A 26906-nucleotide genomic window follows, 5' to 3' on the forward strand; every position below is an offset into this window, starting at 1 on the left:
ATTTTTTTACCACTACTTCGCTCCCTGTAGATAGATCATTATCGAGGTTCATTGTGTATATGGAGAAATGGACAAAAATTTGCAGTTTTGCATTTTGTGGTTTATAGAGATGTGTTTTGCTGTTGTGGTATCAGAATAAAAATCCATCAAACGATGCTTTGTCTATAGAGAAACAAGACTAACTATTGGTACAAAACATAAGTTTAACCCACAAAATTCTGCAGAAATAAATTGATTTTTATTCATTTTATTTTGGGATGGGAGTTATGTTTGTTACATATTTTTGACGCTGATTACATACCTCAGAGGAAAATACTGAGAAAAAGAAAAAAAAAACAATTCTGATTTTCAATTAGAAACAGCAAAACGCGTGCAACAAAAGTGACAGTAAGACTCCACAAGAAACCAAAATGTTTTTATTCAGAGTCATTGCAATGATGGTAAAGTGGAGTCAACTATACAATAAATCAACGATTCCATTTATTTTCTTTATGCTATTAAGCAGTTTATCTCACAGAAATTTGATTATTTAACATGTACTTGTTAAATGAAAAACAGAATGTTGATCCTTTCTGTATAAAAATAGTTAAACATCGGTCGTTTGTTATGGTAATATCCGGACTAAAATTTATGTTCAACTGGAGTAGCTTTGTTTTCCCAAAAACTGTAAATACTTAATTTTGTGAATTATGTAAAGTTCTCTCAGCTGTGAAAATTCTTAAGTCATGAATTATGAAGATGATTGAAATAATAAGAAAACTCTTGTTTTTCTTCAGGTAATTTAAGATTTTGTCCGCCTAATGAACTATCCAGTGTTTGTAAGTTACACACTTTCAACACTCCGTAAGGAAGAAGATGTCCTCTTCGACGATTAGAGAAAATAGCGTAGGACACCCATGCACCACAAGTAAAAGCAAAAGATAAGATAATTAGTATCCCAAACGTTTCTGTCCATGGTATTGCTATCACCAACAGAAACTTGGCAAGGTCCATCGTCATATTGAGACTATATTGGACACCACTGACTACTCCACGCTCTTTTTCTTCTACTAATTCTTGAAGAAACTGGTTTACCGTCATGTCCAATAACCACAATCCTGAAAGCATTTTGAATACGTGAGCAATTGTAATCTGAAGCAATCTACTTAATCTTTTGGTGTGAAAATTTAACAGTAAAATAAAACATTAACAAAAGAAAGAGTTAAATATATATGTATATATACGCACGCACACACACTATAAGATCGTTACTGGTTCATCAACAGAAGCTTGCACATTACTAATTATAATAAAACCTGCCCTAAAGAATTACCGATACCACAAAGATACAATATTTTAAAGTACAAAACATTAATATAATTTAAAGTATCTAAATAAATTTATAAACTTCAGATAAATATTTAATCATTCAGACGGATAATATTTTCATTTGATTACAGAAAAAGACGCTTGGAGATTCATCCTATCTCATGTCCGAACATAATGATCTGCATTTTATCCAAAATACGCTAGTAACAGTTGCTAATTATTTCAGTTAACGTCAACAATCCCTTTAAAACTTACCTGTTCGAGCTGCTATCATTCCAGCAAGAAAGACGATGACAGATGTATACACATAATTTTTACTGATAGACGAGATATCCAGAGACTGTGTATGAGTTGTGAAATCATCTTGTGTAGAAGATTCGTCAACTAAAGTGGAATTCAAATACGACGTCGACGTTTCTATTTCATAAAGTTTGGTGACGTTCTCGGTGACAGTTGTGGCGTTCTTGGTAAAAAGAGGATCGAAGGGGCTTCCTGGAAGCCATATGGAAACAACACATAGACTAGCGCAACATATTTGAGAAAACAAGCCAAGTAACCCCGTTCTCTCTAGACCCACGCGTTTTCTCATAGCTGGATATGCGATAGTACCTATAACTCCCGTAAAGCCAGCTAATCCAGTCATTCCACCCATCACTGCTTCAGAGACTCCCTGCGTGTAGCAATAACCTGTATTTTATGAGAATCCATAAGTAAAAATCATTCATAGACTGTATTAACTTTAAACAAAGAGCCAAAAGTTATGATTAATCACTAAGCATCAGGGAATACGTGACAGATTTGATATGTTTGAGCCACGAGTATGCGATATTGTCTAGTATTCTGCGGCTCAGCCATTATCAGTTACTTCAAGAAGTCTTTGTGAAATAAATTACTTTCAACGTTACATTGTTATCTGTCGCTGATCAAACACCAATTTACTCAAGACAAGTAAAAATCACTAAGACAATACACAAAAGATTCTCAAACATATCAACTCTTTCTTAACCATATTAACTTCTAACTTGTTTCTATCCTTAATATTTAATTAGATATTTTAGACGGTAAACTGTACTAAGCTTATATCGCGGCAGCACAAAATAATTATATTGCTGTAGCTATCTCTGTATATACCAAAATACGGAAAGATATCCACCCAACAATAACATTCTGTATATACCAAGATACGGAAAGATATCCACCCAACAATAACATTCTGTATATACCAAGATACGGAAAGATATCCACCCAACAATAACATTCTGTATATACCAAGATACGGAAAGATATCCACCCAACAATAACATTCTGTATATACCAAGATACGGAAAGATATCCACCCAACAATAACATTCTGTATATACCAAGATACGGAAAGATATCCACCCAACAATAACATTCTGTATATACCAAAATACGGAAAGATATCCACCCAACAATAACATTCTGTATATACCAAGATACGGAAAGATATCCACCCAACAATAACATTCTGTATATACCAAAATACGGAAAGATATCCACCCAACAATAACATTCTGTATATACCAAGATACGGAAAGATATCCACCCAACAATAACATTCTGTATATACCAAAATACGGAAAGATATCCACCCAACAATAACATTCTGTATATACCAAAATACGGAAAGATATCCACCCAACAATAACATTCTGTATATACCAAGATACGGAAAGATATCCACCCAACAATAACATTCTGTATATACCAAAATACGGAAAGATATCCACCCAACAATAACATTCTGTATATACCAAGATACGGAAAGATATCCACCCAACAATAACATTCTGTATATACCAAGATACGGAAAGATATCCACCCAACAATAACATTCTGTATATACCAAGATACGGAAAGATATCCACCCAACAATAACATTCTGTATATACCAAGATACGGAAAGATATCCACCCAACAATAACATTCTGTATATACCAAGATACGGAAAGATATCCACCCAACAATAACATTCTGTATATACCAAAATACGGAAAGATATCCACCCAACAATAACATTCTGTATATACCAAGATACGGAAAGATATCCACCCAACAATAACATTCTGTATATACCAAAATACGGAAAGATATCCACCCAACAATAACATTCTGTATATACCAAGATACGGAAAGATATCCACCCAACAATAACATTCTGTATATACCAAAATACGGAAAGATATCCACCCAACAATAACATTCTGTATATACCAAAATACGGAAAGATATCCACCCAACAATAACATTACTGGTTGTATCTCACCTATCGTTATACTGTCGAAACCTAAGACAGTCATAAACAAGAAAGCAAGTCCCAGTCCTGCAGGACAGACTTCATGGGAAAAATAAATCTTCCATCCTCCAAATAATTCAAGGAAATGTTTCCTCACAGACGAACAGCAGCCAGAGGGTTGATGATGCTCGACTGAGTTTGTGGCTAAAAAAGACAAAACAGGAAAAATTGCGTTACGACACAGAACGTAATGTGGTACTAGAATTTAAAAGTTAATTAAATATCGAAATACGCAACATAATAAATCGGAGACTCGTCTGAAAAAAAGTATAATACGTAGTAGCATTATTCGCTAGTTCAACTTTTTACTTATCATTGTGTTTGAAAGAAAATCCGCAAAATAAACATATATATAACTAGCAACACCAGAGAAATATTCAAATTAAGCCAGCTTACTTACACTTATGATTAATACAGTTTACACACTTTTTTTCAAACCGGTTTACATATTCGTACAATATCCTCTTACAATCAATAAAATTTACATATTTCAATTAATCCAGTTGACATATTCTTTTAAATCAATTCTCTTTAAATTAATATCTTAAGTAACATGATTTTTGTTATTTTTGGTTTGGTTTGTTTTGGAATTTCGCACAAAGCTACTCGAGGGCTATCTGTGCTAGCCGTCCCTGACTTAGCAGTGTAAGACTAGAGGGAAGGCAGCTAGTCATCACCACCCACCGCCAACTCTTGGGCTACTCTTTTACCAACGAAAAGTGGGATTGACCGTCACATTATACACCCCCACGGCTGGGAGGGCGAGCATGTTTAGCGCGACGCGGGCGCGAACCCGCGACCCTCAGATTACGAAGCGTACGCCTTAACATGCTAGGCCATGCCAGGCCTGTTATTTTTGTAACTAAACGGTTTACGCTGATTAAACATAATCTTATTTAAGTTGGAATACATACAAATTGTAACTAGAAAATATAAAAACGTTTCTTTCTTCTCTGATCGATTCATTTGTTTATTTCTAAGTACATAGCTACACTACAGGTTATTTGTGGTATGCTCGCTGCAGTATTTATGCGGTATGTACGGCGTAATAGAGTATTCGTTTAGTTTTCTATGCTTGTATTTCTTTTCTTATATGCGAAACAAATGTTTACTTTGCAGTTTGTGAAAGGAAAGACTAATTTTGTTTTAAGCGAGGATTAATAGTTATGCGTCTTCATGGTAATTTGTAGACTCCTACTTAAAGTTTTCTTACACCTAAAATAGAAACCGTCCATCTTATCTGTAAGAAATGTTCAAATATTTAAAATTATTTTTAAAATATTTCAAATTTTTAGTGACTTAACATTTTAAGCGAGAAAAATTCGAATTTGCGTCTATAGCTCACCTGTCCGGATTTTAAAGACAACATGATATGCTTTTCTGTATCCAGCTTACAAATTGTTCACTTGATCAGTACTGAATAAGTTACTTTGACATTAAGACATGTAGTTACGTTCTACTTTTTTGTTTGTTTGTTTGTTTAAGAAATTTTCTTTCAAAAGATTTCAAGTGAATAAATCCATCCTGTGATCCAGCGGTACATCTGAGGGTTTGTAGCGCTAAAACTGAATTTCAAAACCAGTTATAGACTTCGCATAAATATCCCACTTCCAGTCTTGTTAATTTCTAGATTTATTATCTTTATCTGTTTCAGTTGATTTCAATGATAAATGAATTTAAACCATTCAAAAGAAGTGAAATATCTCTCTTTAGCGGAAAGCTATTTAACCACATGTAACGTTTAAGTTGATATAATAAAATAATGGGTAACACTTTCTCTAAATGTATTACACACTATCAAATACCTGTACAAATTTATGGGCAATTTATTTAACTATAATGCCTGTATGAAGGTTACCTTACGTAGACTATACCCATACGCTTGTCAACTGATTTCTATAAATAATTTAACCCTTTCTAAGAGGTATATGGCGAGGAGTAATAGTTAGGGACCATACAATCTATCGAGTACACTATGCAAATTATATACACCTTATTTAGGAACAGTTATCATTCAATTTCTCTACATTTGAAAGTTTTGTGAGGACATTAACACAAAGTCAATCTGGAGAAAACAGATACTGTTTCCTTTGAAAACTTAAATGGGTTTTGTCAGATTGCATTCTGTTTTTGTGTTGAATTGACAGTTTCAGTTTATTAGGAATTTGGTTCACCACTTAATTTCTACCGAATAAAATAGATGTTAACGTTTTATTGATGTAACCAATCACCTAAAAATTCAGTGAAATGTGAACGTAATAAAATAAACGTTTCTAGAAGATCAACATTTCTTAACATTTTTATTATACTTAAGTTTATTTACTCATATAAAATGTTTCCAACATCTATATCTATATTCTGTATAAAACTGCCTCACTGAATGTATTAGTTTCTTCGTTGAGGAATGCTTTAACTGAATTGTGTAGAAAATGAAGTATTAAATGTGATTGTACTTAATTTTGGAAAGGTGTAAAAGTACGTCGAGCCTTTATTTAAATTTATATTTAAAAGAGGAGGATATGGAGGCACAACTGTTTGTGAAGAAATTGTTTTTAAATTGATTTTTTCTAGCAAACTCGTATAATTGACGACATAATTTTAGAAAATGGTAGTTTAATTATATATAAACTCTTAGCAACATATTTAATATAAATTATGTAATGTTTCATAACTCATGTGTCTACGACATAAGCAATTGAAAACAAACTATGCAAGATTTAACATTAATGAAAGTAACACAGACTTTAGGAAATGGAAATACGAATTATTTTCTCATATATGTTTATTTGTTTGGACCAAAGCTACATTGGGCTATCTCTTCTGTCCACCGTGGAGCATCGCACCTTGAATTCTATCAATGCAGATCCATAAACCTACAGCTGCCTCACCGGAAGTGTTATTAAAAACTGTAACATTTTTATTTTCTTGGAAAACGTATGACTTAAACAACATAATCGGTGGTATATATAGAGGTTTTGGAATCTGTCATAACAGTTATATATAGACCTTCCTTCCAATCACCGGCGGTATTCTATTTGATAACTCTGGCTATGGACTATTGTACTCCAGTGCAATTTGCATCACGAGAGACGTTTCTCCAGTACACAAATAGCAATGTCGTCCTTCCTTTCTGTATATGCTTTCCAAAGTCCGTCAAATGTGCGCAAAAGAAGACATTTGAGCAATCCACAGACGCAGAAGTTTTGAGGTAATGCTGGGAAAAGTATAGTATGAATTCCTCTTTGTACTTTATATTACAAAAGAAGTGGTGGTTGACATGGCCCTGTCTGTGGTTCAGTGTTCTGCCATGGTGGATCCACACCTCAGTGAAATCCAATCCATTTTGTAGTTAGTTGTTCGTGGTGTAATACCATCGAGATGTTACCTTGGAGATCAAATTCACATTTTTTTTCTCGATAACCTTAGTATTTAACTTGCAGTTAAAACTATCTGTTATATGTAACTGTCGTAAATCTCTTGAACAATATTTTATGATGATTTATCATTTTAATGACGACATACTTCCATTTATCAAAGCTCGTGCAGCTTTTGAAATTTGTCTTTCCATTTGAGAGACATTTGTGAACATGGCTCTTGTGTCGCTTTTATAGACAAACTGTTCTATAAATTATGAATAGCCTTCTGTACTCAACTTCAAAACCTATAAAAATGTTGTTCATATATAAAGTTTCAGTATCTTTAACTTAAGTTACGCATAAACGTTTAACTACAAACATGCACTTACGGACAATATTATTTATTATTATTTTATTATTACCACTCGATTCCATGAAGAAACATAGGACCGCAATCGCTTGCGGATTCATTAACAGGCTGGTTTTTAAGTGAGCAGATCGTTAGCCTACTGCACAACCCCCAACCAGGAGGAGAAACCTGAGCCATCCTTAATTTTGCAGTGTAAGACTAGAGGGAAGGCAGCTAGTCATCACCACCCACCGCCAACTCTTACGCTACTCTTGTACCAACGAATAGTGGGATTGACCGTCACATTATAACGCCACACGGCTGAAAGGGCGAGCATGTTTAGCGCGACTGGGATGCGAACCCGCGACCCTCGAATTATGAGTCGCACGCCTAACGCGCTCGGCCATGCCGGGCACATTTACGGACAATAAGTAATGTGAAAAAGTCCACATGTAACTATTAAAAGAGAGTTTGTTTGAAATTAAGCACAAAACAACACAATGGGCTATTTGTGCTCTGACCACCAAGAGCATCAAAATTCGTTTCAGTTCGCAGACATACCATTGTGCCACTGAGGGCATTGCAAAAAAAACAAAACATTTGTTGGTTGAACATGCAGTGGTATTGATAAGGTTTAAGCGTGCCTGTGGCTTGGCAAAAAAAAAAAAAAAAAGAATAAAGGAAAAAAGTAGCTGTCAGGTTTTAAATATGGGCTGGGGTTCTTTTATAGTAAGTGTATGTCACTTGTTGGCGATTAATTCCAACAATAAATTGACAAAATATAATCCACTTGTTTTAAAACAATATATATTCAAACAAGTCGAACGCATGTATTAGGTTGAGGAATAATTCATGAGCGTTTTTAAATAATTTCATTCAAGCATTACATGCAAGACTATACAATACTTCAATGCATGAACACATTACACCCAAAACATTTATTATGATACTTTATTTCATGTAATACCTAGGTATATAGTATGCATTGTTTTAAACGAAATTGCAAGAAATTAAATGCGAAAAGCAGATGGTGTCGAAAATGCTCGATTTTGTCCACTTGACATTCCATTTAATGAGCTGAAAATGAAAGCAAAAATTAAAGACACATGAAAATCAAACACACCATCTATTAGAGCAAAAAATTATCTACCAAATGACATGAAATATTTTGCGAAAGCGTTTCATTTATGAATATATTTTTTTAACTTGAAAATACGCTCACGAATTATTCCTCAACCCAATACAAAAATTATTTCTCTAAATCTTTGAATAATTCTCTTTTCTTGTCAAACCTTCACATTGACTGATTCAATTACTTTAGCATCCAACTGAGAAGACGAATTATTTTTCGCTGCTCTGTTTCTTTTTATATAATAAGCGATATATTCACTTTCGTTACTTCGTGGGTTACCACAGTTGCGTACAGAGCTTTAAGTAATTGTATTTTTATGAAAATCCACACAGACGAGTTCAATAACTTTATGACACCCTTTGACAAGACAAATTATTCTCATTATCTCTGTTACATTGTGAAATTTAGTTTAAAATAGCGACAGTTATGGCTGAACTAATAACCATGCAGTCCAGCCTAATTTTCTGACTTTCTTCATTTAACTTGTTAATTAACATAGTTCATAGCTTTAAATAATTGTCTCTTTTTTTTGTCAAAAGTCCGCACATTCATTCAGTTACTTTAGAACCAAACTGCCAAGGTGAATTATTTAACCTCTATCTGCTGTCACAATATATTTAGAGCTATGTACAGCTAGCTTTTTACTCCTTATAACGATGTCATCATTTTCAGTGGAAATTTGTAATGCGCAAGTTAATTAAAAAATACAGTAGAAACGTATAAGGTAAGCTTACTCGCCTACAAAGACCTTTTACTAACTTATCAGGTCTTACTGGGGTCATAATTCTTATGCTATTTTTATTGCCTTTATAACGTACTAATTTTGATATTCTACGAGTTCTTTAAATCTCTGGTTTAATGCAGCATTTACGGACTTATACAACGAAACATAAATCAAATCAACACTAGGAATGACAGGGACAAAAAAAAAATCTGCCACAATACAAAAACAACAACTAGACAACTAAGATGCAAACAACAGAAAAGACACAAACACGACAAACAATTGACTAACCTCATAATTAACAGATCCGACCGACAATTAAACACAGACGAGATGCATCTACTTAACAAGGGACTCAACTTCGCAATAGCACCAAGGTACATTCCAACCTTAGAAATTAAAACATGTTTAAAAGACCTAGCCAAGAGACTTGTGATACTTTCCACAAAAAACAAAAACAATAAAACAACTGAAAACAACCAACAGAAAGAAGACAGCTTTGACAATTTCATTGACATCCAACAGCCACAGTTCTCAGAAAAAATTAAAAACATATTTTCCAGAAACACCTAAAAACATCTTAAACGATTTTTTCAAAAAATTTTCTCACAAAACCATCAACATAATTTCACAAAACAGAAAAATGAAAAACAACCTTATAAAAAGAGACATGAATTCCATTAAACACCTAAAATAAGACAAAAACATTAAAATTCTAAAGGCGTGTGTGTGTTCTTCTTATAGCAAAGCCACATCGGTCTATCTGCTGATCCCACGGAGGGGAATCGAACTCCTGATTTTAGCGTTGTAAATCCGGAGACTTACCGTTGTACTAGTGGGGGCATTCTAAAGGCAGGTAAAGGAAACGCTATAGTTATAATGAACCCAAACAAATACATCCAAAAAATAAAGAACATCCTATAAGGCACAAATTTAAACCAATACACATAAATCCAACAAAGACACACGAAACGCAACTAAACAAAATACTACTAAAAATGAAAAAGCCAACAAAATTTCACAAACACTTTATTGCTACCTACGCAAGACCGACTCACGCACGCCACAAATATACAGCATCTCCAAACCTCATGAACCAGATTGTCCATTACGACCAATTATGTCCACATATGAATCGTTTAATCACAATCTTGGTAAATACATTGCCAGCTCATTCATCAAATACTCTTTTAATTTCAAATCTGACCTGAATCAACTTAATCATAAATCCTGAATGGCCAGTTTCGATGTCATATTCCTCTTTACAGAAGTCCCAACTGTTGAAGCCTGCAAGATAGCCTTAGAACTCTATATCCGAGACCCTAATCCATCAGCAGACATTCCCAGCAACCAATTACCAACCCTCATATAATTCACCACGATGAAGACAAACTTCATGTTCAACAACCACAACTATATACAAACAAATGGCCTAAGCATGGGCAACCCAGTATCACCAGTTCTAGTCAACATTCTTATGACATAAATTGAAACACAAGCAATTAACACAGCATTACATCCACCATTATACTAGTACAGATATGTAGACGACACGAGTGCGGGATTTACATCTACAGAACACACACTTAATTTTTTTTCAATCACATTAACTCTATACATCCCAACATTAACTTCACATGTGAACAGGAAGAAAGCAATCAAATATCATTTCTTAACCTGAAAAGTACAAGAACCGACACACAATTAAAACAGAAATTCACCGAAAAATCACCCATACTGGACTATACATTCCTTGGGACTCAACACATGAAATAAAACAAAAAACTCAACATACTAAGAAACCAAATAAACACAGCCATAAAACTATGCTCACCAGATAAAATTAATAATAAATTAAACAAAATAAAACAATACTTCATCAACATCAATAAGTTTCCTCCACAAACCGTACAAAACATTATACGTACACACCTAAACAAAAAGCAAAATCAACCAACAAAAGTAAATATATCCCACCAATTAAAAAATCACTAAACCATATACCGCTGCATGTCATATATTTCCGACATCAGCAGAAAAATAACCAACATTTGGCAAAAACTAGTAACAAAATATGACATTCCAGTTAATACCAAATTTATTCAAAAACCAGGCACAAAACTATAGTCTATATTATGTAAAAACTACACTGACAAACACCACACCAACATTATTTATAAAATACAATGTGATAACTGCCACAACTTTTATATTGGAGAAACAAGTAGAAAAATGGAAACCAGATTCAAAGAACATAAAATGTCACCTTCACACGTTTTCGAACACTGCAGATCAAATAAACATAACGTAACCATAGAAAAAAATACTAAATAAAGAAACAAACATAAAGAAACGTAAAATTAAAGAAGCTTTACTTATACAACAACTCAAGCCCGCAATAAACCAATACAGAGAAACACTTTTATACCTATATTAATAAATATATCCAGCATCTAAGCACGCCCTCTACATTCCTCTCAATTATACAACCACCTTCAAACATGTGGTCAGCTATCGGTCAGTAACCCTTTCTTTCTAAGTGAACCTGACGATGACCGAAAAAGGTCAAAACGTTGTTCACTCCTCTACTAGTGCTTTTTCTATCCATACCAGCAGTTTTTACATATATAATTTCTTTTTTCTACAAGTGGGTTTTCTCGTCATCACGGATTAATGTCCTCAAATAAGTGGATTTATATCTAATTTCTTTCCTCTCTCCTGGTACAATATTTTTGTCAGGCATCTTTAATGGCAGAAATTAACATAGCTAAACTTTTCAAAAAAGTGATAAAAATTTAACAAATGTCTCATATTGCTATTTTCAATTATCAACATATTCTAAATCTTACTAAAATCCTATGAATCAAACATAGCTATTTTAGTACTAAAGACTACTTAGTTTTAACGACTGTAAAAATAATGTGGATATAAAATAATATCTTGCCTACGCAAACTTCTCCATGTTTATTTTTTATAAAAGAAAAGCAGTAAAACATATTCTGATTAAAATTGTAGTAAAGTGATTAGATTTATTGTGAATTAAAACTGTGATAATAATGTCTATATATTTTTTTGAACTTACGTCATCTAGTGGTACATAAATAACTAAAACAGACTGAGTTGTGCGGAAACGTACTGCAGGTAACTATAAAACGAACTATTTTTCATTGCTGCATGTTCATTGAAAATAACTGTTAAGAGGCATGAAAACCCCCTGTTTAAAATGCAAAAGAGATAAATTGGAGCAAACTAGCTTGAAATTTTTACCTGGAACTTCTACTGGGGCCTTCACCGCTAGTTGAGGAACACTCTTGTATACTCTCCACAGCAACCAATATTCAAAGAAAACCCCAATTAAGTTCCAGCCTGCTAAGAAGATAGCTGCAATTATGGAAGACAAGGTCATAATCTGACCAACGAGTAGTGGAGCTAAAAGTTTGGCTATCAGATCAATTCTTCTCATCATAGCATTCATTTCTGAAAATAACGATAATTAAATACATTACATAAAATAACGATAATTAAATACATTACATAAATCATGATTGTCATTTTTTACGATCTCTTGAAATTATAAGAAGCCTGTCTACTCACGAAACTTATGACCAGTGAAAATAATTCCAATTATTGTATTGTACCTAACAACCAATTTCATTTTTCGTTAAAATTATTATCTTTAGAATGTTATAATACTTGTTTGTATCAATTCTTATAATTATGAAAACGATTTTGCTTTATTAGTTTAGTATATGAATATAGATCGAATAAGTGGTCCAACCTCCTGAAATATTATTGCGTTTATGGTCGAGAACATTGCTCACAGCAAACATATCAAAGTAGTAATTAGTCGCACGTAGTTTAATGGCTAGTATGCTCGAACTGTGAATCTGAAGGTTCCAGGTTCGCTCTTTGGAACCATGATGCACTATAAAAGTGATGGTGAAATCACACTATGTGATAAGATGAGAGTAGGCCATTACTTGCCAGTGGGCGAAATTGACTAGCTAGTTTCAGTTCAAAACTGGAAAATACTATGCATAGAAACCCTTTGCGTAACTATATGCAAAAATTGTGAGAAATTAACACATAGTGACTCAGTTTATTCTAATCATTCATTAGATGACTTATATTTCTGTTTTACAGATTTATTACATTAAATCCTTTTGTTATAAAAATTGCTTCATAACTCATGTAAGTCAATTTAAGTTCTGGTCTACCGTTTCTTTAATGACAGTGTAAAAAACAAAACAAAACACAAGTTCTAAACTATGTACACGTACTTACACATACAAACAAAACGTTGTCTTTCAAATTACTTGCAATATTTAAATAATATATTTTTTAATGTTATTACAAATAGATAGACCACAATTTATCAGATTCGTTGTGATACAAAACTGGTGAATAATAAAAAAAAAGATATATTTAATATTCATTCAATAAACATGAATGTCAACCAAATATTTGTCACCGGTTAATAGCTGATTGTCTCCTGCTGCAATTACAGGTACCCAATCCTTCTCTACACAGATGGTATTAGCCACTGAAGCTACTTGAGCGAGGACGGCAGTGAGGATGACATAAATCTGGGCCATCACGTCTAGCCATCCCTGCCAAGTGGACTTGACAAAGTCCGGAAACAAAAGTATCAAACATAATCCTACAGCACAGAATATAATCATGCTATTCTGGACAATTAGAGAATTCCTGGCGGCTGGAAAAAACAAACAAATCTATTATGACTTTCGACGTACCAGACACAATGTATCCATGACATTTTCAAAATCTAAGAAAACGTTGCAATGCCGAGCATCTAAAACATTGTTTTCTTATACTCTATCAGTCACAAGTGTTCTCTTCTAACTTCTTATATGTGTATGTGCGTGTTTTTCAAGAGTCAATATGATTTGCATTAGGATATTTCTCGAAAGTACTTATTTTGTTATGATATTATAACTTACCATATTAGGAAATAATATATACGTAGTACAACCTAAACCAGGTTATTGAAATTACACCATATTTCACACTTGATGAAATTCAATGGCAGCTTTTTAATAAAAACTAAGACTCGATAATTCTAGGCTCCATGAATTAGCGTGAATTTAAAATAATGTTTTGCTTAAACTGCTTTTTTTAGAATTAGACGAATTTTTCTTTTTCTTTACTGTTTTAGACGGTTTCATATCCTGTCTAGAGGTTGCTTTATAGGAACTTAATTTTATAAATCATACAAAACACTCCCAAACCTGGAATTTTATGATAAATATTTTTATTCTCAACATTTCACCTTTTTATTTATGTGAATTCCTCAGCGCTAGGTTTGGGGGCTTATAATGCTTAAGTTCAACGTCCAATTCCTACGTTTGGCAACGTACAGATAGCTTATTGTACGACTTTGGGCGTAAACCCAAACAAAACGTTATAAATCTCGTCCTGACATCTTCCTTTTACTAAAATATACTTTTTTTGAAATTCTAAATACTTACATTTCAACCGTGGATTGTGATCTACCCAATTACCAATAGAGCTTCCAAGAATGATGACTGACAAGCTGGCTGCAAGTCCAAAAATAGCAGTTACACGCAATGACGATGGATACAGTTGAATCAAGTACAGGCCAACAGCAAAGGTCCACATGCGGTCTCCCTACGATTCGTAATGTACAAAATGTGTAGATTTAAAGCAGTAAAATAAAATAAACTTATCTTTACTGGCGAATATTACACAAACAATTCTAAATATACATTTTTTTTTAACCGCATACAGTAGACCGAGAATGGTGAATGTAAGTGTAAGTACTCCGTTAAAAAGGATACTCTAACTCACAAGCAGCTGATATACAGGTGGATAACAGTTTACACAGGAGTTATTACCTTTAACTGGTAAAGATCTCTAATGTTATCCATTACTATAAAGCTTTCTCTTTCGCGACAAAGTGCTTAACATTTTCCGTAGATCATCACAAACATACCTAATATTACGTAACGTACATAAGTAATATAATATCTTTGATACATTAGACATTATTATTAATACAACATTTAATAATTAGTTTTATTTTTATAAAACTTTAATGTATTTAATACATATGTACATCTAGATTTGTACTTTGCAGTCTGCAGACAACATAAATTCCATTTAAGACAGAAGCTGAGGGACAATAAATTATTTTGAAAAGTTAATTCATCATGAGATTTAAAAATACAGATGCTTGTTAAACTCGAGTTTACACGAAACCTTTGGCACAAAAATCACCTGGTTCAGTAAATAATGATAGAGTAGAAAAAGCCAGTGCAGCAGCAAAATGTTGCAACATTTAACTGAATGCATATGTACGTATGTAGCTTAAATTTATTCTCCATAAATGGACATAAAAAAACTTAAGAAAGCGGATGAATAAAAAAATTGTTAAATTAAAAAAGGGGAAATAAAGATCATCGAAAAATAAACAAGTTGAATCAAAAGGTAAAGATAATATTTTGAACCCTACAACTAGCGATTATAAAGAGTTAAACAAACTCGGCTGTAAATAGTGTCTACACAATTTTCTCAAGCTACAAGTCCCTATTTTGAGGCCAGGTGGTTTGGACACTCAATTCACAATCTGAGGGTCGCCATAACCTATGTGTCTTATTATATATACAGAATAACGGAGATATTAACTAGTATTTTCCAACTATATGGCTTATTACATACATGGAATAACAAACACTACAGCGTAGGTATACGTTTAATTACTATTACGCAGTTGCAAGCTTTTCTTGTAGTCAAAAATAATAAAAAACTATTCAATAAACATGTTTCTCTAGGATTGAACGTTATTTCACGCAAAAAACTAGTAATTTTCACACATCAGAAATGATATATAACAAAAATAATATATACAATACATAGGTGGTTTTAAATGGCATTAACGAAAGCATAACTTACCCAAGCTGATAAAGCATGACTACAATACATTTTGAAGTGTGGTGTCTTGAACTTCCCACAAAACGTGCTGTCTAAAATCATAAGATTAATAGGAACCACACACTGAATTTTAAGTGGGTTATAGAATAATTTTCTTACACTGATACACGTTTTGATATATGCGTAATGTCTATTTCTAGAATCTTAACTGCGAAGTATTTAAAGCACATAGATGTAGATGTTCTGTATAAACAAAATCCAGTACACACAGAATATAAAATACTATAACAAAGGCATAAATAATAAGAAAAATCATAATTTGTAGCTGTTAGGTATTAGTATTTCAAATATAGGAAATTTTAATTTTAATTTAGAAGTTAATTAAATGTTAATATGTGTTAAATTTATGATATTTATCAACAAGATTGATACATACAATTTCCTGTTTTTAACACAAATACCTTTTAATATACAAAAGTTTGCAGCATACGTAAGTTTGACCAGCGACAATATTTAATGTCCTCATAGAAAAAATAACGTCCGAAGTAATTCATCGAAGTTCAACGGTTTGTAGCGTTCGAAATTTACAAACGTTCGTGGCCCAATTTTATAGTTTCTGATCTATAGGCGGTAATCACAATTATACTTTACGAGGACTACGGCGCACTGACTGTAGCTGAACAACGATATGCTACTCTTTACTCGGCTACTAAACTGTTTTTATACGAATCAGGCGAGTTTCTCGAAATTTTGTCTACAAATTTTGAGAACAGGCAGGGCTTGTGCCATACACAGTAAAGAATATACGTCATATGCAAAAGGAAAACTATACCGAAACAAACGTAGGTATTACGATTAACGTATAAAGGTAAATCCATTACATATCATCTTCAGAGGAATAAGTCATCAGTTGTGAACGATTAGAGACAAAATGAGTTGTTAACTTGGAAAAAAAACAGTCTAGAATGTCGCAGCAGCTTGTGGGAGTGGTTTTGTTTAAACAATAAGATTAATGTTTAATATGACAAGGTTTTAATGGACTAATGATAATGATGATATTAGGCCCGGAATGGCCGCATGGTTAAGGTGCCTCGACTCATAATCTCAGGGCTGCGTGTTCAAATCCCCGTCACACCAAACATGCTCGCCCTTTCAGCCGTGGGGGGCGTTATAATATGACGGTCAATCCCACTATCCGTTGGTAAAAGAGTAGCCCAAGAGTTGGCGGTGGGTGGTGATGACTGGCTACCTTCCCTCTAGTTTTACACTGCTAAATTATGGACAGCTAGCGCAGATAGCCCTCGTGTAGCTTTGAACGAAATTCAAAAAAACATTAATGATGTTATTATTACTAAATCGAACATTTGGAGTGAAGTATTGTTTTTTAATGTGCATTTACGAACGTTATTTTTCAGTGTTGTAAAACGAAAGCCAATTTTAGATACTGTGTACTGGAATATTTTATTTTTGTTGTCTAAAGAATTTGGGCTTACTTTATAAACTAACGTTCATCCTTTTTCTCTTTAGAAATGTTGGAGCAGTTATGGTCAGTGTTTAAAAGTGTCAACAGCTAGGTTACTTATTATATCAGTAAATTATATATGTGCGAAATGGGAATATATTTACCAAGTTAGAAGTTTTAGTCAAGTTTTTGTTTGCGATAAGTCTCATACATACTTACGTGTGTAAAGTAAATACAGGGTGAGCCAAAAGTAGGTGGACAGCATTTGGAATAGGTTTATGTATCGGTTATGTTAATGCAATTTTATATTATAACTATGTTGCAACTATATTATTTGTGTTATATAATTACAATTTTATAATTACATTTGTTTTAATTTAATCTGTTTTCTTTTTTTTTTAGATTGTTAATAGAACACATAATGTCAAATACTTTAAATACAGATAAAAGAATATGGGTGTTAAAAGAGTATTGGAAATCTCAAAATACTGAAACCGTAAGGAGAAAGTGGGTTGAAAAATTTGATACTCCAGCTCCAAAAAGACAAACCATTTACCGTATCCGTGACAAATTCGACGCCACTGGCTAAATCCTTAATGCTGCTAAAACTGGTCGACCCAAAACAGTCTGTACAGAGAATAATAAGCAACGTGTTGCCGATGCATTTGTTCAAAGTCCAAACAAATCCACCAGAAGAGCTTCTATGGAATTGAACATACCACAAACCTCTATTAGGCGAATTATAACGCAAATTGGGTTGAAACCCTATCGACCACAACTAATTCATGACTTATTGGAGGATGATCCAGACAGGCGACTGCAATTTAGTGAAATTATGCTGAACAAGATTGAAGAAAACCCAGGAATTTTAGATAACATTGTGTGGAGTGATGAAGCTTCTTTTAAATTATCCGGTCATGTCAATAGACATAATTGTGTTTACTGGTGTAGTGAGAACATGCATTTAACATTAGAACAACAGCTAAATCAGCCTGGTGTCAATGTTTGGGGTGGTATTTCAAGTTCTGGTGTTTATGGACCATTTTTTTTGGACTGAACAATTACAGGAGATAAGTATCTCGAAATTCTAAGGAATCAAGTTGTTCCCCAGTTACAGCAACAACCTAATTTACATGACTTTTATTTTCAACAAGATGGGGCCCCTCCACATTATTCCAAAGCAGTTCGTGAGTATCTTGATGAAACATTTCCATTAAAATGGATTGGTCGAAGAGGTCCAATCGATTGGCCGGCACGTTCACCGGACTTGACCCCTATGGATTTTTTCTTTTGGGGAGTACTCAAGGAAAAAGTTTATAGTCACAAACCAAGAAGTGTCGGTGATTTAAAAAATTACATAAGAGATGCATTTCAAGAAATTAATGGCCAGAGTGACTTGTGCAAAAATGGTTGTCGAAGCGTAAGAGGTAGACTTCAAAGCTGTGTAAATCAAGAAGGAAAACAATTTGAGCATTTGCGTTAATAAATAACATTTTATTTTCATTAATATAATTGTCTTATTACATATAGTTGTACGTATACGTGATCTCTAAATAAATGTTTTTTTACTGTCCACCTACTCTTGGTTCACCCTGTATATTACTGAAAATCGTACATATTGAATGAACAAGGATGCAGTTTTGTTTAACCAGTTGTAGACACTGTATATGTTTGGCGCAGTGCAATGTAGCAGTTTACCTGGTTATTAAGGTGATTTGTATAAGGAACAAATGCCGAAACTTCAGATATGTACAGTCTCAAAAGTCGTTAGGAAAGAAAGGATTAAGTAAAGCTGTTTACAAATTAACTGCGTTTAAATTCACGATTTCCTTGGCCAGAAAGGTCTTACAATCAGAAATACAATTAATTCCACTAATTATTGCTGAGATATCTTGTGCATATAAACCGAATATCAAAACTATATTTCTGGTCAGCTTTTTACATTCTGTGTTGCAACAAGCATACACATCAGATGATGTGTATGTTAATGTGGACCCAACCGGTGATTTAGGATGTATAAAGGGTTAACTGTTGGAGTATGATCGACTTACTTTTGTAGTAGCTGATTTTGGTATTTTAGAATAACATTTGTATTTTTATTTCATATTTTTATGTTAGCGGAAGCTTTTGAATAAAATCACGTAAGGAAGATAATATACAATATATATTAATATATATGTTAATATATATGTATTCTTTGGTTTGTACGTGACCTAACCTTGTTACTTACAAATGCATAAACTGTTTCGTAATTTAGTGAAATAGTTAATTGAAAAGCTATCTGTAGCTGCTCAAAAATACGACAACATCAAAGAGTGCTCCAATGTATAAACATCATAGTAATTTGCTAAAATTATAAATATGTGTGTGTATGTAGGTTCTTCAACCTAATTCATAAGGCTACAACTTCATTGGAAAGACCTGTCTCTTAGGTCATGTTAATAATTTAATGTTCACTTGTACAATACAATAACTTAGTGACCTAACTTAGTTGAAAAGTGAAAGGTCATGTGCTACTTTACTTCTGCCCACCTTCAATAGTGCGCGCCTTTGCTTGAATTGTAAGTAACCACAAGTTTATTTGCGTTTTTTCAACCGAGGTAATAAAAGGAACATGAGGCAAACACCAGCTGTTTTTTTTAATAAACTTTACACACATTCGCACATATTTATTTAAATTTAATAAAGGATTTCGTCATTTCTATTTCGATCAATGGTGTTTAAATAAATCACTCCCCTATTACAGTGTATAGTTTTAAATAAACGTACGTAACTCTGAAGGAAGGTAGTAAATATATCATATAATGCTATCACCCTCATACCTTGGAGTGTATTTTTAATCATATGTCAGTTCCTCAGAAATTTTATGTAATTTACATAGTCTTAGTTTTGAAGATTAAAGTAATCTATTGATGAACGTTAGAACAATCTAATGGTTGCCGTTATAAGCTACCACAATTATTATTTCATACGATGTGGGTCTTGACCTAGTTTTATTATAATATTATCAATTGATAAAACTAACCCTTATTTCCAACTCATCATTCTGAAAAACTGTGGAGCGTTTGAAATAATAATTTGAAAATGATATAAAAACACAGCTAACAATAAATAATACACTAACTTAATAATTGGTGAATAAAAATACTTTCGTATTTCCATGTAAAATGCGAAAACACGATCGTCCACAGTGAACTTATGAATAAACTGTAAATAGTGTTTTTACTTGAGCTTGTCTTTATGTATATAATTTGGATTTCCGCTGCGCACTGCTACATTCTAAAATTAGAAATCTCGAAGAGTAAAATAAACTCACACACAAACGTATAAATAAACAGAAACTTACTCGCTAGATTTTCGGTTTCAAGAAGAGGGGCTGTCTCTTCATTATCGGTCATGTTGGGACACTGGTTTTGGAAATTTACAATAACTATGTTGTTACATACTATACGACAACTAAAATGTTAGATTAACTTAACAATAAGTTATCCATGTTTAGCTTTTCGTATTGAGTTTTTTTTTAAATCTGTAAATGACTATCTTTAACTATCATTTAGAGAAAAGGTTTTTAGGAGCTGTTTTATTCCTAGCAATTTACCTTATAAAGAGAAGAATTTCTTTTTTTTTATATAATATACGGATTTCATGTCATTTGATATCCGCTGTGTACTTTTATCTCATTAAGTAACCCTACTTTAAACAGGTCTAAGAAGATCTTAATAAAGCAGGAAGTTTTACTTAAACTGTTGTAAAAAGTTGCTTCAGAGTAAAGCCACATTGGGTACCTGCTGTGTCCACCACGGAGAACTGAGCCTCCGATTTTAGTGTTGCAAGCGTGGCTGATTCAGAATGGGGCCTAGGGCCCCTTTTTAGCCACAATAATAAAATTTTATACAAAATATACATTTTTTGTGTTTGCATACTCATCATGCCCATCTTTCGTTTGCATTCATTTGGTAATTAATTCCTTCAGCCGTATGTAAACATATGCTGAACAGAGGAGGGGAGGCTAATGAAGCTAATATAATCCCACTTCCCACATTATATTAATTAGTAGATTTTAATAATAATATAAAGGAGACCGATTTCTCTATAAACAACGATATCTATAAAAATTTTACAAGAGCCAGCTATTACTTCACAGTAAAGTAGGGACAGAGTAAGGAGATTATGTTGTGCCTCTGGAATGATACGAGTAAAATATAATTTATCTGACGTCGGGAAGGCCATGCCACTCGCAGGCCGACAGTCTCTGTGGGCATCTTGTTTCGACATGTACTTGAACACCAATATACACCATATCTAACTACTGCTGGACCCCGGCCACTGCTAAACATTTTTCTGCACAGCTAAAAGTCAGAAACTATTTCAACTTATGCCGACTCAAAAATCAAAGTTGATAATACTTAAATTCTGAATTGAACTCAAGCATGTATAGCTTGTTTACTAGGTCTTAGAAATTACAAGGGCAGAGAGGAAAATGAGCAAATGCTGGAAAAGTATATATTTGAATTAACTAAAGGATAAAAATAATGTCACAATATTTTATAAGTATATCAAAAGCAAAATAGTTGTCATACCTTTTGTTGCAAAGACACTATTGTCTATAATTAATAAACTATGATTTTATCACAATGTGTATACACTATCAAAACGCCTAGTCATATGAGGCGCGTCGTTACTACTACACTTTCTAGTTTTAATGCCCGCCCACTCAGTTCTTTCACTGATACTTTTTAGGAACAAACGAGTTCCTGTCACGTGAGCATCTTGTTCATAGACAACACCTGTACAAACGTTTAGATCTCCAACTAAACGAACTTTGCCTAACATTGCGCAATCTAGTGTTCGTAATGTTACTCTACGTTATACCTCAGATCGATCTGTATAATTAAAAACCCACAATTCGATAAAACTAAACAATCAATTGATGTAAACCAATGGTTCCCAACCTTTTTATTCCCCGCACCACTAAAAAAATTTAATATGTTCTCGCACCCCTCACAGTAATTATTTATTTAAGAATAAAGGTGAAGGTGGCCAAAACAAATTTTTATAATGTTATCTCGCACGCCCTGAAACGCTATCTCGCACCCCTGGTTGGGAACCACTGATGTAGACTATTAAATTTTGCTGTAATAAAACATGATAAGGAAACCTTTAGTTTGTTAGTCTTGTTTGTTGGATTTCGCGCAAAGCTACACGAGGGTTACAAGCGTTAGCCGTCTTTAATTTGAAGTGATAAACTATAAGAAACGCAGCTAGTCAACGATATCCACTTCCAGTCTCGTGGGCCACTGTAATCAAATGTTGGGACTTGTACTATTATAACGCACCACAGCCCCTAAACTGATATCACGATTTATTAAATACACTTAAAAACGATGCTAAAATAGACAACTCTATTTTATTAGTAAACGGCTTAAATGGTTATTTAAGTTTTTTCTTTTTTTTAAATTGAGTGATGTTAACATTATATATATATATATATATACATAAAACAAAAAGTAATTTGTAAAACAAGTCTTGAAACTTCTGTAGCGAAAACAGAAAATACAAAGGTAGAGATATCTGCCAGGTAGCACAAGCATTTCAGTTTCTATTATCCTCATGTCCACAACTAACAGCAAACAGTTATGGTTGTTTGCGTTGTTAAAGGTTCAGTACTAAGAAATGTTAACCATTCAGATCAGATAGAAAAACGCTCCTTTGGCATTTAAGAGATCCTTAAATGTTTGTTCTTAACATGAAAGCTATGTCATGGTCCACCTGTGCTCTGCTCACTGCGGGTAAAGAAACTAGATTTCTAGTGTAAAGGCCTTCAGGCAATTGAATTATCGGTGTAAAGCAAGTCCTAGAGTTAAATTCGGTTTGAGAGAGACAAAAAATTGAATTACTACATAATAACCATTCTGTGAAAGTCAGAAGAGGATATCTGATAAGTACGCCCCCAGCAGCATGTTTACGAGAGTTACAACGCTGGAATCAAGGTTTCGATACCCGTGATGGGCAGAGCACAGATAGCCCATTGTGTAGCTTTGTGTTTAGTTATAAACAAACGTATAAGTACTCAAACTTTATTGTTTTTTGTAATTTAGCTGTGATTATTACACTACACAGAATATAAAAATTCATACATTGAAAAACAGGAAAAACACACCACCTAAAGTTAATGATTTATTTGTATTTTGCTAAGACTTTTTTTTATATGAATCTGTACAGAATAAAAATGAATGTCTAATTAATACTACATCAAAGTACTTAACAAATTAATCCTAATGTGTAAAGTTTCACTAATCACTAACAGTATTCAATATGAGAAACGTTTTAATTTAATCAAAACATAAATTAATAAAAGTTCGCCATGCTTCTTTCTAATGAGTGCTGAAAATACGCAGTTTTTCGTAGTTCATACGTGATAAATACGAAAATTTATGAAATCATTTATAATTTAGTCATATCGTTTAAATAAAGCTTTTTCGTAGAGGTCACATCTACTGTTTTCTAACGAGCTTTTTCATCATTGGGATTCAGTTCGTGTTTTGTCAGGTTCAGAGATGACCTCTTCCTCCCTATCAGGAATTGATATTTTGTTTGCACTGTCACTGGATCGTAGGTAATATAACCCGTGTTACATTGTTCCATTACTTCTTGTATATTAAAGTTTGTCCGCAGTTTTAATTAACATATTCATTTCGTGTCACGTTCATTGGATTGAGTAATATCAGTTCGTATATTTTCACTAGCTTCACGATTTGACCTATTCACAATATAGTTTTGTGTAGCAGCCATACACACACACACACAATCTTATTTTTACATATACAACCCCTTTAATATAGAGCTACGTTTGTGTTTAAGACTCGGTTAGCGTACCACTATTTACTCCATATGTTTCTTATTTATGATGTCCAGAGACGAGAGGTAGTTAGGACTTGGTTAATTATGTATTAGTCCCCCTCTGGAACAGCGGTAAGTATACGGATATACAATGCTAAAATTAGTGTTTGATTCTCATCGGTGGACACAACAGATAACAGATGGCTTTGTTATAAGAGAGACCCCACACTCATTATGTATTATATAACTGTCCAATTTGCTCATTAATCCGTTTTGATTGGTTTTATTTCTATTTTTGTTTGGCCCGACATAGTCAGGTGGTGAGGTCGCTTGACTCCTAATCTGAGAGTCGCGGGTTCAAATCCTTGTCATAGCAAACATGCTTGTCCTTTCAGCCGTGGGGGCGTTATAATGTGCAATAAATTCAATTACTCATTGGTCAAAAAGTAGCCAAGAGTTGGTGGCGGGTGGTGATGAATATGATAACTGTCTTCCTACTAGTCTTACACTGCTCAATTAGGGACAGTTAACGCAGATAGCCCTCATGTAGCTTTGCGCGAAATTAAAAAAGTAAAACTAAAATCCTTTATGCATGTAGTGACACCATTCTTCCTTACGCCTAATTTTATTTTTTCATAGCTCAATGAAGTTTAAAAATTTCACATACGACCACACACGTACCGACTTTGGTTATATATATTTCAAAACACTATTCAATTAGATCGAGATATTCAATGTCGTGATTTTTGGATAGTTGGAGCAAATTAAGTACATATTACAGTCAACTATAATTTCTTTTAGAATTATTACTGACCATTTTTATTTATACTTACCCAGTAAAGTGCATTGTGATGACCCTCAGTGGGTTCGTGGTACCTTTATAGAATTATAATGCTTAAGTTCAAGGTTCGATTCCCCGCAGTGGATTTAGTGCAGATAGTTCATGGTGTAGCTTCACATAATTCTTTATTTCAACTTGCTATTCAATTAGTTTGAAATATTTAAGGAAAGTTGGATTAATTAAAGTACATTTTCCAGTAAACATGCAAGATTACATTCACAGAGTAATGTTATATAGACCCTTAAAACCATGGGTGTAACCCTACAAAATCTTACTTTTGATGAATGTGAGTTAAACTTCGTGTTCAAACAATTAACAACTCTTTCGTTAAGACTTATCCAAAACTCCAAAATATTCTCAATGAACAAACTTCCTTCATTGCTCAAGTATTCTGTGATATTTTAAATCTGAAGTTTCTGGGATATTCCCAAATATCAATGTTTAGTTGTGTCAACTCATCAAAGTTAATGTGAATATTTTTATTTCCACAGTCTACCTTACTTTATATTCTCAATTGAAGTATACATATCTTGTTCACGGTATACAGCGTTCAAGTTTACAAAATTACCCGGCTATGGTCATTAATCAATTAAATTTACAACTTTATTGGTCTAACTTTATTTTCTGACCAATATGTAACCTTAAGAGATTGAGATTCTTCTCTGAAATTACCACATTTACGTAATTACTTTTTTTTTTCGGAAAAATTACCTATTGATGTACACTTTCTATACTACAACTAAAACATTTAATATTATAAAACATACGTGTGTCTGGTAGGAAGGAGAGGTGGAAAGTTCCCGGTACTTAAATTAAATAAATATCTTAAAATACGTTGGATGAGATATATGGAATTGACAAAAACCTTTTAAACTCCAAATGTAACAGTTTATCTTTTCGATAACAAGGTATTTAAGAACTTAGAAACCATTTAAATGTAGAGAATGACTAACGAAGAAAAATGAAAATTAATTTGCTGTTAACATGTTTGGACTGTTGAATTACGATAGAAGTTTCTCATTGTAGTAAAACTTTAATTAAATAATAAAATAAACTATGCTCAAATAAAACTGAAGTGTAATTAAAATGCGTTTAGATAAAATAAATTGATATGATATGAGTGATAAAACCAAGGATCAGACACCATTAGTAGCTTTTAACTCTTTTGAGTTAAACACGAATCTGTTTTATGACATCAATTGCTTCTCTCATATTCAAAATTCTTTCTGTTGACCAATCATATAATTGGGTCGTTAGCATTGAAGAATAATATAGCTCTTCTCCATGTGACAGTCACAGAACAGTTCCACATATGAAAGGTAAAGTAAGATGCAATGTATCTCAGAACAGCTGTTTTTGATAATCTGAAGGTGACCAAGGAAAGTCGAAAAGTTGTTCTTTGCTTTATTATTAAAAGTGTTAATGTTCACACCAGCCTTTGTGAGACACATTTTTGTTTCAAGTAGGTTTCTCGTCATTAAGAAAGTAAGACACAACTATACATTCATTAAAGTAATATATATAATTTCCATGAATGGATAAAACTGCAGAAAGTAGCGTGATGGATTGGATTGATGCATGACCTCGACTGGAGTTCTTACGTTCCAGTTGAAAACTTCTTGCTTTGTTCGTTTTGTTGAATTCTACACTAATAGAGGAGTATAT

At 33.2% G+C, this 26906-nt stretch overlaps 1 protein-coding gene across 6 annotated transcripts; it reads right to left on the reverse strand.

Annotated features, from left to right (window-relative positions):
• Positions 1 to 216: 216 nt before the first annotated feature.
• On the reverse strand, positions 217 to 22297 carry LOC143233869 (ferroportin-like). 6 transcript variants are annotated; one of them, XM_076470691.1, is made up of 9 exons: positions 22141 to 22297; positions 20907 to 20967; positions 16120 to 16190; positions 14676 to 14835; positions 13658 to 13900; positions 12454 to 12663; positions 3596 to 3769; positions 1564 to 1995; positions 217 to 1097 (listed from the first exon to the last, which is right to left on the reverse strand). In XM_076470691.1, the coding sequence occupies exons 2-9, from the start codon at positions 20956 to 20958 to the stop codon at positions 724 to 726; spliced, it is 1716 nt and encodes a 571-aa protein (XP_076326806.1). In that variant the 5' UTR covers positions 20959 to 20967; positions 22141 to 22297; the 3' UTR covers positions 217 to 723. The 6 variants fall into 6 exon arrangements, with proteins under 6 accessions (XP_076326806.1, XP_076326811.1, XP_076326808.1 ...); XM_076470696.1 differs by lacking the exon at positions 12454 to 12663; XM_076470693.1 differs by lacking the exon at positions 16120 to 16190 and having other exon boundaries at positions 22141 to 22249.
• Between the last annotated feature and the right edge of the window lie 4609 nt (positions 22298 to 26906).

Source organism: Tachypleus tridentatus, chromosome 12 (assembly GCF_004210375.1).
Source record: "Tachypleus tridentatus isolate NWPU-2018 chromosome 12, ASM421037v1, whole genome shotgun sequence".
In the NCBI taxonomy this organism is placed as follows: domain Eukaryota; kingdom Metazoa; phylum Arthropoda; class Merostomata; order Xiphosura; family Limulidae; genus Tachypleus; species Tachypleus tridentatus.